This window comes from Littorina saxatilis, linkage group LG7, assembly GCF_037325665.1.
Source record: "Littorina saxatilis isolate snail1 linkage group LG7, US_GU_Lsax_2.0, whole genome shotgun sequence".
Lineage (NCBI taxonomy): Eukaryota > Metazoa > Mollusca > Gastropoda > Littorinimorpha > Littorinidae > Littorina > Littorina saxatilis.
The window spans coordinates 20,171,551-20,191,534 of NC_090251.1; the positions used below are offsets into that span (position 1 = coordinate 20,171,551).

General features: G+C 41.9%; 1 protein-coding gene across 1 annotated transcript; it reads right to left on the reverse strand.

Annotated features, from left to right (window-relative positions):
- Nucleotides 1–461: 461 nt before the first annotated feature.
- Nucleotides 462–3,080, reverse strand: LOC138970147 (paraneoplastic antigen Ma3-like). Its single transcript, XM_070342633.1, has one exon. It carries the CDS (start codon nt 3,078–3,080, stop codon nt 1,947–1,949), a length of 1,134 nt encoding a protein of 377 aa, XP_070198734.1. The 3' UTR covers nt 462–1,946.
- Nucleotides 3,081–19,984: the final 16,904 nt, after the last annotated feature.

The window sequence follows — 19,984 nt, forward strand, 5'->3', positions numbered from 1 at the left end:
AAAAGGAAGTGTGTAGTCAGCGTAACTCAGGATGGGGGGCGAGGATAGAATTTCCTTCAGTCGATGAAATGCTGCATCTTCATCTGGTCCCCAAATCCATGGTTTCTGACTGTGGTGTTTCTTTCCTCGTCGCTTCTTCTCAGCTGTCGGCATGAGAGCTGTTAGGGGTAGAGCGATCTTGGCGAAGTCCTTGACGAGTCTGCGATAGTAGCCAGCGAAGCCTAAGAATTTCCGAACTTCTTCCTGTGTGGTGGGGGTGGGCCAATTCTTGATAGCTTCTGTTTTTGCAGGATCTGGTCCAACTCCTTTCTGGGATACTGTGTGGCCTACATATACAACTTCTTCCTTGCAGAAGTGGCATTTTTTTGGGTTTAGTTTTAGGCCAGAACATTGCACTCTCTCGAAAATCTTGTTGAGTCTTTCCATGTGCTCTTCAAATGTTCTTGAATATACAACTATATCGTCTAGGAATATCAAACATATTCTCAAGTTGTAGTCACTGAAGATGTCTTCCATCAGACGTTGGTATGTCGCTGGTGCGTTGCAAAGTCCAAAAGGCAGACGGTTGTACTCATAGAAGCCTAGTGGTCCGACTGTGAAGGCTGTCCTTTCCTTGTGGTGTTCCTCGATTTCCACTTGATAGTAGCCTGACTTCATATCAAGAACTGTGAAGTACTTTGCCCCCGATAAACAGTCCAACATCTCATCTACTCTGGGAAGAGCATATGAGTCTTTTACAGTTTTGTTGTTGAGTTGTCGGAAGTCAGTGCAGAGTCGCATCTTTCCATCTTTGCGTCGGGCAAGAACGATGTTTGATGCCCAAGGGCTATGGGAACGTCTGATAACTCTGCTCGCTAACAGCTGCTGAAGATGGGATCGAACTTCATCCATCATGGACGGCGGTATTCGTCGATGTGCTTGTTTGAACGGCGTCTCATCTAGGAGATCAATTCTGTGCTTGACTTTTGAGGTGAGTCCAACATCCTCGTCATTCTTGGAGAAGACATCGCGGAAATTGGAGACCAGGTTCTTGACTTTCGCTGTTTGTGCTGAAGTCAAACTGTCTGACGTAACGTCGATAGCTGAGAGCAATGGTTCCTCCTGTTTGTCTGCTGAGTTCTCCTCAAGTGTAGTGATGGTGACGGGTTGTACTTCACAGAGTATGCTCCTGGGATTGATCGTAACCGTGTGAGTAGTAACGTTGGATACAGTGACATCAACATCTCTGGAGTCTTTGTGAGAGTAGTTTATCAGACTCGGTGTTAAGTCAAGGTCAGGGTGGGTGTGCACACTTGCTTGTAATAGAGCACAGGTTGCATGGTAGCTTCTAGGCTTATCTATGTATCCTTTCAATGTCACTTGGTCATTAGGTTTTAATGTCACACTTTTCCCTTCTGCCGACTTGACGATCCCTAGGCTGTTATGGTCTCTAGCGAGTTGTCTTTCTCTGAGCGTAATGCATCTAAGTGCCAAGTGCCATGAAGTCTGAGTAGCAATAGCCTGAAGATACTTTTGTCCATAGCGGATTTGGCATTCTTGCATGACTGTGGACAAAAAATTTGTTCCTAGCAGGACTGGGACATTTGCACTATATCTGCTTACTGGAACCACTAGCATCAGACATGGCTGCTTGGTTTTTGGGTTTAAACTTGGAATGCAGATTTCTGTCTGGATGTACCCTAAGTATGGAAGTGGTTGTCCGTCTGCACACTCCACGCTCAGTAGCTGTGTTACTGGTAGCAGTTCAAGATGCGTGAGGCGACTTTCGTAGAAGGTTTGGCTAATTGTAGATACTGACGAGCCTGTGTCGAGAAGTGCAGAAGTGGCTATTCCCTCGATTTCAATCAGTGCTTCGTTAGCGGTACCGACTAGTCCTGCGGTCTCATCTTCGTTGTATGTGTGCATTTCAGCTACTGTGGGCTTCCTGCCGTGGTCCTGAGACTGCCCTACATCCCAAGGCCGTTTTGAAAAAACTGAGTGGTCTGCAGGTGGTCTGTTCGCGTTCTACATCCAATAGCTATGTGTCCTTTTTCTCCACATTTGAAACAAGCAATGTCGCTAGAGTTTCCGTGACTTCCTCCTCTACCCCTGTATGGTCCGCCTCGTCTTCCTCGATTCTGGGTTCCGCCACGCTGGTAGGCGTCATTGGAAACCGTAGGTCCTTGGTCACTGGGTTTGTCTGGGTTGGTTGTCAACTTTTTGACCTGTGCTGTGAGCTGCTGAATCATGGCTCTCATTTCCGCCATCTCACTCTCCGGTCCATCTTTGCAGTTGGTCTCCTGCTTTTGTGTAGACTTGCATGGTGTTGGCTTAGGGGATTTCGATGGAGTTTGACATGCCAGATGTTGTTTCTCAATACGTCGTAAAGTGATACGCAGTTGATCGAAGCTGGTACTGGTGTCATACTGGTATGCCGACACATCCTTGAGTTCCTGACGTAGGCCGGTCCAGAATTTGTTTCTCAGTGCTTCATCCGGGTTGCCAGGTACGTATGCTTGGCGCTTGGCTACATCAAGAAGTTGCTCCAGACGGCAGCCCCAGTCAGCGACCGTTTCGTTTTTCTCCTGATGTGCTCCATAAAATTCCGCCAGCACATCTGATTCTGTCTCTATCTCTCCATACACGCTGTCCATCTTATTCAGGATGTCGCTGATTGACGCTCCTGGGCCTAGACGGACTAAGATGTGTGCAGCCTTGCCTTGTAGGGATGATCGAACAGCGTCAAACATGTCTTTGTCGGAATGGTTCTCTCTCTGTAGACAGGTAAGTTGATGCTTCCATAAGGTAAAGCCCTCGTGTCCTTGGTCCGGATTGAACTTGGTAAGCCATGGTTTCCTTCCTGTGATGCTGATCACTGGGGTGTTTGGAGAGACGGAAACTGGAGGTACGTGCGATTCTCGTGGAAGGGAGGAAACGTAATCTACCATCCATCTTTCAAGGTCTTGTTTTGTTTTGACTTTGGGTCGTGCTCCCATCTGTGCAAACAAGTCACTGAGTTCTGCTTCTTTGTCGTCAGTTAACTCAGTCTTTTGTTCTCTGTCTTTTTCGACTCCACCAGCGGCTTCTAAACCAGCCTCCATCTTGTCTATTTCACTTAATCAAATTTGTTATACCAAATTTGTTTGCTGTAGCCTATCTGGCAAATTTTTTACAAAGTCTAATAACTCACTTTAAAATTAAAAAACAAACAAAGCAAAACCTCATCCGCTAACTCAAAACAGTGATGTAATATCAGTAGTTTTTTTTTTTTAAAAATCAGTCACTGAACAGCATGTGAAAACATAGGAGTTCTCAACAACAGTTAAATTGCTTCTTAAAAACAAAACCTGCAAGTTATTTTAACTCACATGTGCTTAGTTCAATCATGAAAAACAGTCAACTTCGCATACAAACAACACAAAATGTAGAATGAAAAAAAATGGCAATCACATCAACGTTCTTGTTGCTGGTGTGGATACATGCTTCTTTGCATAAACGCTAAATAAGCACAATGTATGGTAAAGTACTCAGAAACTAAGTGCACTGTTTTAAATATGCTGGATATATATGATTATATCAAAATGCAGCTGCAAAAATTCATTTCACTCCATCCCTTCTCTATCTCTCTCTCTCTCTTTCTCTCTCTCTCTCTTTAGGGCGAGGGCCAGATGCAAAAAAAATATATATACCAATGCTTATTCTGTTACCCTCGTAAAATAAAGAATTGTCAGACTCATTGTCATTGTCTCCTCTCAATTTTAAAATTGGAATTCTAATTCCTCAACAGATCCTTTAAATGATATTTATTTCAAATGTTATTTAGTCTATTATAGATGAAAAAATAACTGTGTAGGAAAAACCTTGAACTTGGTAGAGTTGTGGCAATGCAGGGTATCACAAAGTCAGTTCATTGAGGTACGTAACTGGTGCAGGGGAAATAACCTCTTCTGGAACGACACACTGCGCTGGTGTCACGATTTCATTTTTCGCCGGCTGTAGTGAAAACCACGGAAAATGTCACTGGTCGGTGTAGAGCATGGTCAGTGGTTGTGGCTCTGGATACACCCTCACTGCTTGGCTCAGGATTCAGATCATGATCGGTGGTTGTGGTTCGATCTTCCCCCCGGTACTGGATACACCCTCACGGCTGCTGGGCTCAGGATTCAGATCACATTGGGCGCCATTGTAACTTTGCTGCACTTTCTGTGCAGTTAGTTCAGATTCACGCAGATAAAATCAGTCAGGTTGGCTTTTCTAGATTCTTTATTTACTGTCGTCGCTTCCAGTTCCGTTGGTAATGACAATAATCACGTTATCACGCATGCGCAGTAAACTTATGATTGCTGTACGCTCCTGATTGGTGCGTATGCTACATCAAGTTACAGAAGCGGTACATCAACCCCGCAGCAAAACTCGTCTGCTACAGATAAAATACAAAAAGTTCACTGATAGCGCGGTTGCCTGGTTTGGTCAGCAAACCAGTCCAACAGGAAAATACCTAAGATACTTTACTGCCATCGGCTTAAACTATAAAACTACATACAAGAGTAATTTAACTTGTTTCCCTGACTATTACAATAACACTGAGTGAGTGAGTGAATGATGTGTGTGTGTGTGTGTGTGTGTGTGTGTGTGTGTGTAACTATAAAATAGTTATAACAATTAACATACACAATACTTACAACAGACAAAATAATCACTCTGTCACACAAATTTTGACACACATTTTCCCAATTAATATGAAAGTTACTGAACTTATCTTCTTTTCACTCTACCTTATATCTTGATTCCCCAAAACTTGAGTTCTGCCTTTTTAAATTTACCAGTAACCCAAAACTTTGCTCTAACCAACCTATTTTGTCTAAAACAGTTTTACCGATACACAATCATTAAAAAAAAGAGGTTTAACATAACCGACTTCGCTACCACATAAACAAAAAATGTTTTATTCTCCCTGTCACGAAGTGGTTTGCATGTGAATTTATTATGCGTGTTCTGCCCTTTTGCACTGTCTCTACCCTTTCACACCAAACACTTCAAAACAGAACTTGGGAGGATGCAGGCTCATTATTTCCTCAACCAAAACAACATACTTCTTCACTTTAAATACATCAATACGAACAACTTTTCAACACACAGTTCGCACAATCTTCCAGCTTTCACTCAAGGCATGTAAATACATATTATAACAATACTTTCTCAAATATAGATTAACGCACACAAGAAGGTACCAACAGACACTCACGAGTTCGTATCACGACTCACTGCATGTCGCCAGTTCACTTACTTGTCTCGCTGAATCCTCGTAGAATAATGAATTCAGATGCCAACACACAGAGATGCTAACACACACCTTTCGCTGAAGATGCCGACACACACCTTTCACTGAAGATGCCAACCCACACCTTTCACTGAAGATGCCAACACACCTCTCACTGAAGATGCCAACACACCTCTCACTGAAGATGCCAACACACACCTTCCAGGTTTCTCCCCGAGAAACCCTTTCGCCCGTAGCGGAAACAACCGTCGTCAGATACGACCGGTACCGATGAAGACTCCACTCGTCTAGTCATCTGCGCCGAGGTGGTCCCTTGCTTCCACCGTCGTCGAGCGCTTCTCTCGTGTAAGGTCCCTCCCTTATACGCCATGGAAATCCCTCATGGAAACTCCTAAAGAATTTAACCAAGTCTTAATACAACATTCTCTAAAACCATCTCTTCTTCCAAACGTTCATGTACCACTCATACATTCTCGTTCATTCCACGTTCACATTCCGTACAGATTCAATATCCAAACTAACACTTAATCAATGAATAACACTCCCCATACAAAGCATGACCGTCTTAAACATAACATAAATGCGTGGCAATTATGTTCAAGAAATTCCCCATGAAAAACCGTGAAACAATTACATCCAGAATTCTCTCAACGCTTCACACTCAGATTGGGTGCACTTTATACACACTAACCTTTACGCTCCAGCTTTGTATTCCAACGTCAATAATATACAACATAGTAAATCATTTACCTTAAGAGACCCGTCTCTTGAAAGAGTACTTGTTCCCAGAACAAGTCTGACACACGCTGAACAACCTTCCCGGTTGGAAATCTCACACGCTGTGACGTTATTTACCTCAGACCAGCTACATGTCTCAAACACAACTCACATCAAGCTAAGCCAGTTTTGCGTGCAACACCCGAAACACGTGAATAACGCCAGTCCGGTCAGCTACCCTCGCCTGTACAACATTTAGGGAGGTTAAAAACACGACGTGGTTTCACCTCACAAATATGCTACTCACATCTTTGTGACATCCCCCTTCCCGGGGAAAAAAGAAAACTCTCGAGTTTTCTTTTGATCAAAGCAAACTTCTTTTTCCACACATCCCATAAACCTGTGGTATGCTCTGATCTACGAATGACCTGGACAACATGTCTACTGCTACTGGATGAACCTCGAATGCTAATTCTTGCCGTTAAAGACACCACCGCATCACATGTTTTGAAAATGTCAACCATCTTTCCAAACACCTGTTCCATATCATCCTTATGACTATCTGTCAAACCAGGATCAACAACAATATCTCCGATTGTCTCTTCCTTCCCCTTAGGCAATGTAGGTAACGGCAACGTTTTCCTCTCCTCAGTCAGAGGTAATACTGCAACATTTGCCTCTCCACCTTCACTTGGTAAAACATCATGACTGCCCCAGTCAGACCTCAGTGAAATGATTTCGCGACATCCACTACTTACTTCCTCAACATCAACAACTTTCTCTGCACAAACTGCATACTTCTCATCCTCTCGTGACACACTCAACACCTCTTTCAATGTCTCATCTTCTCTCAGCAAACTTTCCAGATCCTCCTCGTTAACCGACACATCAGGAGTAACCACATTTTTCAATGGCACCGGGGAATCCTCCAGTTTCTTTTTGGCTTTTGCCCTACTCGTACCACACACGACCTTCTCAAGTACCATGTCTTCAGTGATTTTCTTGTGACTTATATCAGCACACAATCCAACACCCTGCGTATTCCCAAGGAACAAATCTACTCTGGGTACCACACCCTGAAGATTACCTATCACTAGGTCAGCAACTGGGTCCGTGAGCACACAACATTTCAACTTTCCATGAAAATATGGGGTATCGACAACCACTTCCGCCAATGGATACCAATCAATCCGTCCACTAAAACCCTTCACTTTTTGGACCTCTCCCTTTATGTACTGGCTTGGTAAGACCAATGACTTCCTTACCCCAGCTACATTAGCTCCTGTGTCTCTCAGTACTGAAACTTGCTTCCCATTAACGAGACCTTCCGCTAATGGCAACGACCCGAATGCCGCCGAGCTAACCAACACTCCAGCGTCCTGACAATCCGCTACCGACTTCGCTGAATATGCTACCCGAATACACTCTCTAGCGTAATGGCCAAACTGCCCACATCTGTAACATGTGTCCTGATACTGCTGTTCAGTACCTGTATCTCTAGTACTTCCTTGCTGCCATCCTCTTCTACCCGGTCTACGATCATCTCCTCTGCCTTGAAACCTGGTATTTCTGCTCATACCCTCTTGTCTTCTGCCACTATCACCTTGACCTCGATTGTAAGACTGACCCGATCCACGATTCTGATTGAACGCTACGTTTCCAGTTCCCAAAGGAGTTACTTGACTCTTTCTGGCCAAACATTTATTCGGATGGGCTGATTTGTACATTTCTGCGCTAGCAATCATGTCTTTTGAATTTTTACAATCACGTTCTTTCAAAAAGACTGCCAAATCAGTGCATACACTGTTAAGGATCTGCTCACACAACACAAAATCAAACAATGCTTCATATGAGGATTCTATATCCGACAACCTCAACCAACGGTTGAACAAATGCGTCATCCTTGTTACGTATGTGCCAAAACTTTCATCAGCCTCTGGCTTCGTACTGCGAAATTTCTCACGAAATCCCTCTCGAGTCCACTGAAACTTCTTCAACAACTCTTTCTTCAAGTCTTCATACGACAAAGTACCCGTTGAAAACAATGAATGAAACAAAGACAACGCTCCACCCTCCAGATAAGCTGATAAGTATGTAGCCCACTCTGAATCACTCCATTTGTTCGCCTTTGCATGCGTTTCAAATCTGAACAAGAAACTGTCAATGTCATCTTTATCTTCCTTGAACATGGGGAGTTTTGGGTACTGGGGCCTGATGCTGGGACCTGATCTCCCACCCGCATTTCCACCTGTACTTTGCTGCGCTTCTACTTTCTTAAACTCCAAATCCATTTTCCTCGCTTCAGTATCTGCTTCTAGCCTCTTTACCTCAAATTCCCTCTTTGCCTCTATTTCTAATCTTTTTGTCTCAGCCTCAGTTTCTAATCTTTTTGTCTCAGCCTCAACTTTCTTTGCTTCGGCCTCAACTTCTAATCTTTTTGTCTCAGCCTCAGTTTCTAATCTTTTTGTCTCAGCCTCAACTTTCTTTGCTTCAGCTTCAGCTTCTATCTTCTTTGCTTCAACCTCAGCTTCAGCTGCTACTTTCTTTGCTTCCCTTTCCTGAATTCTCTCTTCTCTATCCATATGATCCTGAGCAAACTTAAACAAAGCTTCTGCCTTTAAGCCATGCTTCTCTCCCAACGCCAAATAATGATCATATGTGCTACCACCAGTATCACTATGCTCAGCCATCTTTACAATGTCAAAATATCAAAGTAATCTCAAAGTAATACAATGGATCAAGTAACACAAGTTTCACGAAATTGCTTTAGGTATCAAAAGTTGTATCATACACCAATTTCTCGCAATACTAAACACACACAAAAGAGTATCATAAAATACTAAACTAACAGAAATCTTGTGCCTTTTTAAAAACAATCCTCAAATTGTTTACTACTTAACTATTTACACAACCAGTCTCAAAAATAAACAATAAACTTTATAGAGTTCAACAAAAAAATTATAATTTAGAAAATATCAGATTAAACAATCAATAGCAGCTTCAAACACTTGTCAATCAATGTCAAACTTAAACTAACAACTTTAGAACATCAACAACAACAAAAATAAAAAATAAATTAACTGGAAATTTCAAAGTTTCTCAAACCCAAATAACACACTTTAAATGAAAATTTCAATTCCACACACCACTAACCAGCGTCAGATCCTTTAAGGAAAATCAATCGCCAGAGCAAAACCAAAACAAAATTTAAATGTTCACACAACAACAACAACAACAAAAATTTACCCAAAATTTTGTCTAAGTACAAATGTTTACAAATTACTACTAACCAAAAAAAACAAACAAAAAATCTTTACAAAAAAAAAATTGAACAAAAAAAAACTTTCCCCAAACCAACAACTAAATATTAAACAGTAGTATAGGGGAGATAATCACCCTATTACTAATCCAACTACAAATAGGAACAACAATAACAATAATAAACAAAACCCTTTTCAAGCCAGAGTACACAACTAAAAAAAAAAAATCAGAGACCAACCAAAAAATACAAAATTTCAGAATTTATACACACACAAAAAAATGGCACACCCTATACTATTTTATTTAAAATAGGCCTGCACCTCAACGACAACAATCATACACAACAATCAATCCAAGATAGAATCTAAGAAAAATAGTTTTAAAAAACTTATAGGAAAGGGAGCTAGAATTTAGATAGAAAGATAGATAATAAATACACAGAACAGGAAGCAAACAGAAACTAAGGCCCTCTCTACGTAAGAACTATACAACTACGTAGACCCCTAGAGCTGAAGAGGGGGTGTCCAATAACATACACATAAACAAACTCACTACAACACGCAAAGTATCAAAGTATGTATATTTAGCTACCCTGTAAGCACTTCTTTATCAACCACTATTTCTCAATTCCGTTCTACTGAAAGGGAAGCAACTGCTTTTTAACTACCACAAAAAATCTATCCTTAGAAACAAAAACCTATTTAGGGCTAAATCGGGGTCACCACTGTCACGAAGTGGTTTGCATGTGAATTTATTATGCGTGTTCTGCCCTTTTGCACTGTCTCTACCCTTTCACACCAAACACTTCAAAACAGAACTTGGGAGGATGCAGGCTCATTATTTCCTCAACCAAAACAACATACTTCTTCACTTTAAATACATCAATACGAACAACTTTTCAACACACAGTTCGCACAATCTTCCAGCTTTCACTCAAGGCATGTAAATACATATTATAACAATACTTTCTCAAATATAGATTAACGCACACAAGAAGGTACCAACAGACACTCACGAGTTCGTATCACGACTCACTGCATGTCGCCAGTTCACTTACTTGTCTCGCTGAATCCTCGTAGAATAATGAATTCAGATGCCAACACACAGAGATGCTAACACACACCTTTCGCTGAAGATGCCGACACACACCTTTCACTGAAGATGCCAACCCACACCTTTCACTGAAGATGCCAACACACCTCTCACTGAAGATGCCAACACACCTCTCACTGAAGATGCCAACACACACCTTCCAGGTTTCTCCCCGAGAAACCCTTTCGCCCGTAGCGGAAACAACCGTCGTCAGATACGACCGGTACCGATGAAGACTCCACTCGTCTAGTCATCTGCGCCGAGGTGGTCCCTTGCTTCCACCGTCGTCTAGCGCTTCTCTCGTGTAAGGTCCCTCCCTTATACGCCATGGAAATCCCTCATGGAAACTCCTAAAGAATTTAACCAAGTCTTAATACAACATTCTCTAAAACCATCTCTTCTTCCAAACGTTCATGTACCACTCATACATTCTCGTTCATTCCACGTTCACATTCCGTACAGATTCAATATCCAAACTAACACTTAATCAATGAATAACACTCCCCATACAAAGCATGACCGTCTTAAACATAACATAAATGCGTGGCAATTATGTTCAAGAAATTCCCCATGAAAAACCGTGAAACAATTACATCCAGAATTCTCTCAACGCTTCACACTCAGATTGGGTGCACTTTATACACACTAACCTTTACGCTCCAGCTTTGTATTCCAACGTCAATAATATACAACATAGTAAATCATTTACCTTAAGAGACCCGTCTCTTGAAAGAGTACTTGTTCCCAGAACAAGTCTGACACACGCTGAACAACCTTCCCGGTTGGAAATCTCACACGCTGTGACGTTATTTACCTCAGACCAGCTACATGTCTCAAACACAACTCACATCAAGCTAAGCCAGTTTTGCGTGCAACACCCGAAACACGTGAATAACGCCAGTCCGGTCAGCTACCCTCGCCTGTACAACATTTAGGGAGGTTAAAAACACGACGTGGTTTCACCTCACAAATATGCTACTCACATCTTTGTGACACTCCCCAACATTCTGGTCAACAAAATCATTATTACAGACAGTCATTCAATTTCAAGACAATCATCACAGCTTTGAACAGACCATTTCGTTTAACCAGTCAAAAACAACTATAGTAAAAGCTACAGCGCGATCAACGTTCGCCCATTTACGAACTCGCGATGAGATTTGTTTCTTCTGGTCGCCAAGCCTACCGTTTACAAACGCACGCGCACTAATTGGGATTCCCCCAATTTCCTCGACCTTGACCTTAGGACTCTCGAAGCCACTACTTCGGCGTTCAAGTTAGCTCGTGCATACGGAGTAGCTGGCAACTTTGCTTCCGAAGTTCCCACTTTCAAAGTTAATTTCATCATTATACGACGATATCGCATCTTTAAAGGTCCTTACCCATCTAAAAGAAACCTCCAACGCATACTACAATTGCATGACATTCCGGTTTTAAAGGCAGCTCATTGGGAAATGAGCTCAGACACAATATCGAAGACGTGAAATGCGTCAATCGAGCAACTGTCGTAACTTGGCTACAATGAGACGGTCGGCTACCTTGCACCATAGACACGAACTGTGACATTCTTGTTTAATTTAGGTGAAAAGCTTGAAACAGAGGGGCTCAAAACCGACAGTACGATCATTTACTGACCGAAAAAAACGTGCTCGAGTCATTCGGCGAAGGTGGTGAGCTTTCAAACTACCACGACTGAATAACTGATAACACATCTTTTCATCATGCTTTTTTCAGACGAGTAGCATAGTGCAGTGGTTACGGCTTCGGAATTTCGATCCGACGCATCAAGTGCCGCTGGGAGCTAATTTTTTTTCTTTTTTTTTTCTCATGAATCTTTTTCTTTATAGACCTCAATTGCATTCAGACTGCAACAACCGGTTTTTGCCTCTGTGTTCATTTTTTTTTAAATGCGTAAAGAAACTGTCCTATGCTTTAAAAAAATCCAATCTTGACTTTCAACTGTACATAACCATGCATCGCCATCGTAATCAAAAATTAACGAGGGAAAACAAATTAAAGCACCGATGAACAGTATTGTCTTTTCTAAACTTCTTGACAGACATTTCAACAATAAATACGGAACAAGTCACTAAACTTAGTTATTTACGGTCTACCGCATAATGTTCTTCCTTTTAAACTTTACCAGTAACCCAAATTTTCCCTATAACCAATCTATGTTTGTCCAACAGTTTTACCGATATAAAATTATTAAACACAAGTTCAACATACAGTAATTGTTGTACTTATTGTGAGAACGAAATTGATTATACTGAATTTTTTATTTATTTTTTGCCCAACAATTATGTTCATTTGGAAATGCGTTGAGGATAAAGTGATTTGTAAATATAATATGATTAGTAAAAATTACCGTAAAGGAAGTTTTTTGGGCGTGTTTGAAAATTTACAATGTTTTAAGGCAATAATAAGTTATGTGAATTATTTGATAGTGATAGCCAAAATATGTGTTGGTATTTATAGATATGGTTCCCCTCTGGATATTGTATGCATTTCTGAAAGGGAATTGTTATATAGAAAACTTGTTTAAAAAATACATTTAGAAATAGTTTTGTTAACGATATAGGTACATTTAAAGTAGAAACATTAAATATAAAATGCAGAAAAAAAGAAAAGAAAAATAAAGGTCAATGAAGAGGGATACTCTCCGCAAAAAAAAAAAAAAAAAAAAAAAAAAAAAAAGAAAGGGTTGATGCTGCCTGCATGAAACTGAGGTCACACAAAAAAAGAAAAAAGTTCAACATAATCATTTATTCTTCTCCTAACATTCAGGCCAACAAAGTCATTTGTCATAGGCAGTCATTCGATTCCAAGACAATCATCACAGGTTTGAACCGACCCTTTCGTTTAACCATTCCAAAAACAACAGCAATAGCGCTGTTAGTACTACAGCGCGCTCAACGTTCGCCTTTTTGAACTCGCGATGAGATTTGTTTCTTCTGGTAGCAAGCTTACCGTCAACAAACGCATGCGCACTAGTTAGGATTCCCCCAATTTTCGCGACCTTGACCGAATACTCTCGAAGTCACCACTCCGGCGTTCATGCATAGGTGAACAGTTGGAAAGTTAAACTTTGGGAGTTCCCACTTCCGAAAGAGGCCTCTACTTCCAGTGTTTCTGACTTCCTCCTCATGCATACGGGCCATGGAAGGCTTAAATCGGGTTAGTTTGGCTACTGCTCAATTTCAAACCTCGTACTGTTGAGTCGATCGCAGATTTTGACAACTGTTGTTGAAATTGCACAAAAGTCAGACCGTTTGATGTCACTTTGTGAAAGGTTTATGCATAGGCTGCATGTCCCCCAAATATAAAGTGATTCGGTCAACAGATGTAGAAGTAATTACCATTTTTGTTGGTTGCATTTTTGGGGGGTCACCCTGTAATAGGCCTTAACAAAACTTGGAGACGGTCCGTTGTGGGTCCGTAGTGGGACGGGAAGCATGTGTATTCCCCGGCATCTCACGGACCTTTGAAGTTTGTGCACGTTCTACCGCGTTTAGTGCGCGTTTTTTAACATTTGCTTCACGGTTGCTGTGCGTTTTGTCCCGTTTTGCCACGTTTTGTCACGGTTCTCACAGCAAGCTAGGGTGTATGGTAGCCGTTTCGTCGCGTCCAATCACGACGCGTCCCGGCGTGTGACGGTTTGCGGGCCCGGCGCGTTGCGTTCTACTACGGTCTGACACGGCGCACGGTCTAACAAGGCACGCGCGATCTGGGAGGGAGTATATAATAATTAAGCCGGGGTACAATGATACAGTACAGGATACAATGATTGCTATTGCTTGGGAGGCCTTCTTTTTATACTGTGGACACAAAAGTGCTCCAAAGCTGCCCGGCGTCCACGTTTCATCCGTAGAAAGCGTTGACAGAACGTGAAAAACGTGTCAGACCTTGATCAGAACGTGAGAACCGTGAGGGACCCCATCAGAACGTGACGGGCCGGGAGGGAACGTACTGGCATCCGTGGTAGACCGCGGGCCGAACCGTAGTGCGCCTTAAAGCCTCCGGGACTCAGCCCCTCTCCCCCCACGGCCAGTCACGGATACCGTAAGAAAACTTGGCAGGACCTATATCAAAACTTGAATACAGAGATAACATTGCCAAAATCCCACGGCGCACTACTATACGTTTCGGGCAAATGGGGCTGCCGTGGCTGCCGGGAACATAGTGTCAACCTAGCATAAGGTGATGTGAGTAACGCGAGGGGACGCATCGTGGTGTGTTTTTCTTGTCGCTGAGCGGCTACCCAAGACAATGTTGCCCCTGGGAAGATGATATTTTGTTTCTCTCACCCCTGCGTTGTTGCGGTGTTTTTTCGGAAAAACAGAGCTTAGATTTTCTGATTCCACCCCGTCATCCCCGTCATTCAACATTCATCGCTGAAACGTCCGTGATGTTCTGTGTCGACACCGTGCCTGCAGGTTGTCGGTACGAAGTGTAACTGAATAACAGACTAAACTGAAGTAACCTAAAGGTGTCACTCACAAAAAGGTGGTAACAATATGCCATTAGGCAATAACTAATTCCTGTCTGCGAAATCGTCATCGAGTTCGTGCTTGCCGGTTTTGCTCCCACCACAGCCCAGCTCGGTAGACTGTATTGATTTTTCGTTGGCTGGCTGGCACAGCGCAAAATTCAGCTGCTGCCACTGCCTCAGACAGGGCTCCGTCGTCGCCAGGCAGCCATTTGTCACCTTGTTCATTTCCCGCAATCTGCACTTTGCTTGCTGGAACATACGCATGCTTTCTTCGCCACTCCGTGTTGCGATCTTCGCATGTGTCCAGACACAAACTGCCCAGAGGTACAGCGGCACTGGTGTGTGTTGTGGAGGCGCTTGTGGACGTGAACCATTGCAGATCTGGCCCAGTATGCTATGACAGGTGCCCATAGCAACATGAAGCGGTTGATGAGGGCGTGTAGAAAGGAGACGCTTTGTGACTTTCCCAGGGCCCTCTGCTGTGCCCAATGTGTCACTGCTTCATTGTACAGGTCATCGCTTTCTTCACTTTGCTCTCTATCAGTCAGCACCGTACCACATTTTTTCTTCACTATCTTGTTTTTCAGATTGTTTTGCACAGTAGACACTGCAAATGTGTCACAGCTACTATCTTTTCTTTTTATTCTCTATCGGGCATAACAAAACCACACCGTTTGTTCTCTTCTTTGCGTCTCAGCCCTCACAATGTTGTATTTTAGAACTGTCGTAAGTGTTAAAGTGTCAGGTCGTTCAATCTTTACGCAGTTGTTATTCTCTTCGCTGTGTTTCATAAGGGTGCATCCTCGCGAAGTACTATTGCGGAATTGGCTATGTCGACCGTGTTGGGTCATTGCTTCTTTACTTCGCTCTGCACCAGGCACCTCAAAATCACAGTGATTATTGGCCATGTTGTATTTTATATGGTTTCACTGTGTCGACTGTACTGTTTCACCGCTCCGGGCTTTCATTGTTCCTTCCCTTTTGTCAATCACCACAGTACGCACTGCTTATCCGCCAAGCTGCTGTATGGCACAACTACTCATAGCTGTATGGCACAACTACTCATAGCTATATGGCACAACTACTCATTGCTTTATGGCACAACTACTCATAGCTGTATGGCACAACTACTCATAGCTGTATGGCACAACTACTCATTGCTTTATGGCACAACTACTCATAGCTGTATGGCACAACTACTCATTGCTTTATGGCACAACTACTCATTGCTTTATGGCACAACTACTCATAGCTGTATGGCACAACTACTCATAGCTGTATGGCACAACTACTCATAGCTGTATGGCACAACTACTCATTGATTTATGGCACAACTACTCATAGCTGTATGGAACAACTACTCATAGCTGTATGGCACAACTACTTACAGCTGTATGTGTTAACCCGTGATTTGTAAAAATGTAAAAACATTTTACAAATTACGTCGAACCTAAAACCGCGATTTGTAAAAATTTAAAACAAAAAAAAATAGCATTCCACAAAGTAATATATGCCTTTTATTATTCTTAACATTTGTTGTTTAGAGCCCAGTCAACCACAAAGGAATCACAGGCTAAAAAATTCATATGAAAATGAAAGTGTGTAGTTTGACTATGACTTTGGCTTTGACGTTCACACGGAGAGAGAGAGAGAGAGAGAGAGAGAGAGAGAGAGAGAGAGAGAGAGAGAGAGAGAGAGAGAGAGAGAGAGAGAGAGAGAGAGAGAGAGAGAGCAAATCAAATCAAATCAAATCAAATTTTATTTTTCGAGTGTTGTGGCATAAGCAATACAACGAGCTTTTTTTTAACCAGCCCTCGCCCAGAGAGGGGACTAATCTAATCACATATTTACACGGATATTAACGTAGAAAAAAAGGTAGAGAAAAATAACAACATATGAATATTTACACATTACATATTATACACAAATATAAAGCGTCGTATATGTAACGTAGTGAAAACAATGCTGAATACACATGCAAGAGTAAATGTGTTATTAAAGCTTTGAGTGTTTTTGTGTGGATATAATGAACACTGATGCTTTGGACAAATGAAAATATAACTAAACGAAGTCTTCCATCACTGTGATTTTTCGTAATTTAACATTAAATACAGTGAAAGGTGTTTTTTGAAAGTATTGAGACTCATTGGGACTCTCACAAATTCCGGGAGAGAATTCCACAGGACGCTACCAGAATAGGCTAAGCTTGATTTGAAGAGATCTATCCTTGGAATTGGGACGTTAAACTTTCGGTTTGGTTTGACTTCAAAGTTTGCAACGAAAGTTCGTGGTGCACGGCCGGAAAGTATTTTGTGAAGGAGCACGCCTTCATTTAATTTAAATCTTTCTTTTAATGGGAGAATCTTAAGTTTCTTATAATCATCAAATACAAGACTGGATTGTTTCAGTAAAATTAGTTTCAGCGCTTAGCACTGGCAGAGTCCCAGATGGTTGAATAATAATCTGTGATGGTTTGTATATATGCGTTAAAGTATAATAACCTTGAGTGCTGATCTGGAAAGTGTTTAATTCTATTTAACTGATATATTTTTCTCGACATTGTTTCACATACCGACCGAACATTATTATCGATATTTACTCCCAAAACTTTATGATCTCCTACCTCCTCTATTGCGTCGTTACCAATTAGTATGGAATGAGGATTGTTTCGTATGTTTTGTCTTTTTTGTCTTGTTGTTATTAACATGTATTTGGTCTTTTTAGGGTGAAGACTCATGTGGTTATACTCCGTCCAATGAATGAGATCATCTACACTGTTCTGCAACGATGAGAGAACAAGAGAGAGAGAGAGAGAGAGAGAGAGAGAGAGAGACAGAGACAGAGACAGAGAGACAGAGAGACAGAGAGACTGTGTGTGAGAGAGAGAGAGAGTGGGGGGGGGGGGGGATTTGGCCGAGTGGGTAGCGCGCTCTCCCTGTTTACAAGATTTCTCTACAAGATGATTTACAAGATTGTATTGTTAATTTCAAAAACCCCTAATTGTGTAAGTCAAAGTTATGTCATGAAAGCCTTTTGATAGGCACTATGACTGGTAAGGGTGGAGTGTAATGGACCTACCATGTACGTTGATACATAGAAAAATGCCTGCTCAAAGCGTAGGTGCAAAAGTTATAAAAATACCTGTTAAGAAATGTTTGCGCGAAACGATAACTTTGTGATGAATCTCATTTAGACAAATAAAGCCTTTAATGGCGTATCCTTACATTTTAGGCAGTGCTGGTTTGAACCTCCAAAATGCCCGTCAATATAAATTCAGAAGATAGAATGTATCTGTGATTGACAATGTATATTGAACATTCACTGAACAAATCGGGTGCATACCGTTTTTGGCGGTTTTACGTTTCATTGAAAGAAAAACTGAATTTAGTGTGTTATACAAAACTCTCTGGTTAACATGATTCACATAAAATAAAGAAGTACAATTTATGTCATGCAGTTACTGAATGAAGGTTGAGCTTGCGGAATATTGTTTGAACCTGCAACGATGACGTCACACGTGACGTCGAAGTGACAGGTAAGGGAGATGTAAAGTCTACCATGAGCAAATTTGGTATCATTTGAAAGATAAATGCCTTTAAAATGTCACCCAACCTTTCTACACTACTCGTCATAAAAAAACTGTACAGATGCGTTTGAGGGCAGATCTTTTTGATGAGGCCGTTTATCGTAAAACCAATTATATGACTGGAAAGGCCGTTTATTCCCCTAACTTATTCAGAAAACAGATTGTGTTTACATGACGTAGTGTCGATACAGTGGAACCTACTACACAGACACCCCCCAAAATCAAATTCGCAAGATCAAGGTTCCCGCGTTAAAATTGACAAAAAATCAGAACTGCTAAAACGAAACATGTTCAGCATGTCATCCAATTGTCATATTACAGAATGATATCTTCAGCGGGCGAACGTAGCACAGTTTGGCTTTATTTAATAGACGGAAAGGCCTAAATGGAATCATTTAAAAAAAAGTTTAGAACCTAACTAAGACCGAACTGGTCGTTATTTCGCAGAATCACAAATGAATGAATACTACAGGTTGATATCACTGTTCATTGGCTCTGTCGACGCCCGTTTTTAACCGCTTGCTTCCCTTTATATAATTAACCGTCCATAGATCGTCGTCCTCCCGAAAAAAATCCTATGTATGTCATCGAGAATTTAGGATTCTGGGTAGGGAAATCCTTTCATGCAATGACGTCAGCGCCTTTCGGCGATTGGGTCAATGTATTTCGGAGCCAGACAACAACATAATGTCGGTCACGCTTGAAATTAACGCTACTTGATATTGCTTTCCAAACTTATACGAAGTGAACGAGAGCAGTACACAAATACGAACGGAGACTCGAAAACCCTGGCTCCGCTTGATTGGAATCCGGGCGATCGCCCGGGTGCGCCCGGGTGAAGTATTTTCAATCAAGTACAATCGGGTCATCAACCGGCTTAAGCCGGCGGGCTAGCCCGGGCTAGCCCGCCTCGCCCGACCAAAACACATCGGCTGATGCGAGACCAAAATGGCCGCCACGGGTGGAAAGTAAGTGAATCTTTTACTTCTGAAGAGAAAGTTGTACCTTCAGGCCGTGTTCACGCTTCTGTGCTTAATTATTGGGTTGAATCTAAGTACTCGTGATTGTTTAAAGTGTGTTTTGGGGCTTAGATAGGATTCATTGAAGTAATTTCAAGTGAAGTTGAATGTGAATCGATGACGATTCCATGCAGATGACTTGTCAAATGACAAGATCACAAGATTCGAGGCTTTTGACCAGTCAGCCAGTCCCTTCAATTGGTCAATATCTTGCAAACCATTTCAACCGGAGATCAAACATAATTATGTGTGACTTCCAATATATATGTGTGACTTCCAAGCATTCACACTCCATATTGTAGGCGTACTCCGCATCACTATCATCACTAAAGAACAACTCGTCCAACAGCAACAAATTGGCAGCCATGTTTATGGCCCGATTGCGCTTGATTGGTACTTTAGATCAAATCGCCCGCGTCACGTGGCGGGCGATCGCCTGGTCGCCCGCTTTGAATCCCAATCAAGCGGAGCCCCTGGCTCGAGAACTCAAGTGTAATATTTGAAGTTAAAATCTTCCTCGCCAACCGTGCGACAGACTAGCTCAGTTGGTAAAGCAC

Bases quoted from the DNA above. Each gene is read 5' to 3' on its own strand.
- LOC138970147 (XM_070342633.1), bottom strand. From the start codon at position 3,080: ATGGAGGCTGGTTTAGAAGCCGCTGGTGGAGTCGAAAAAGACAGAGAA.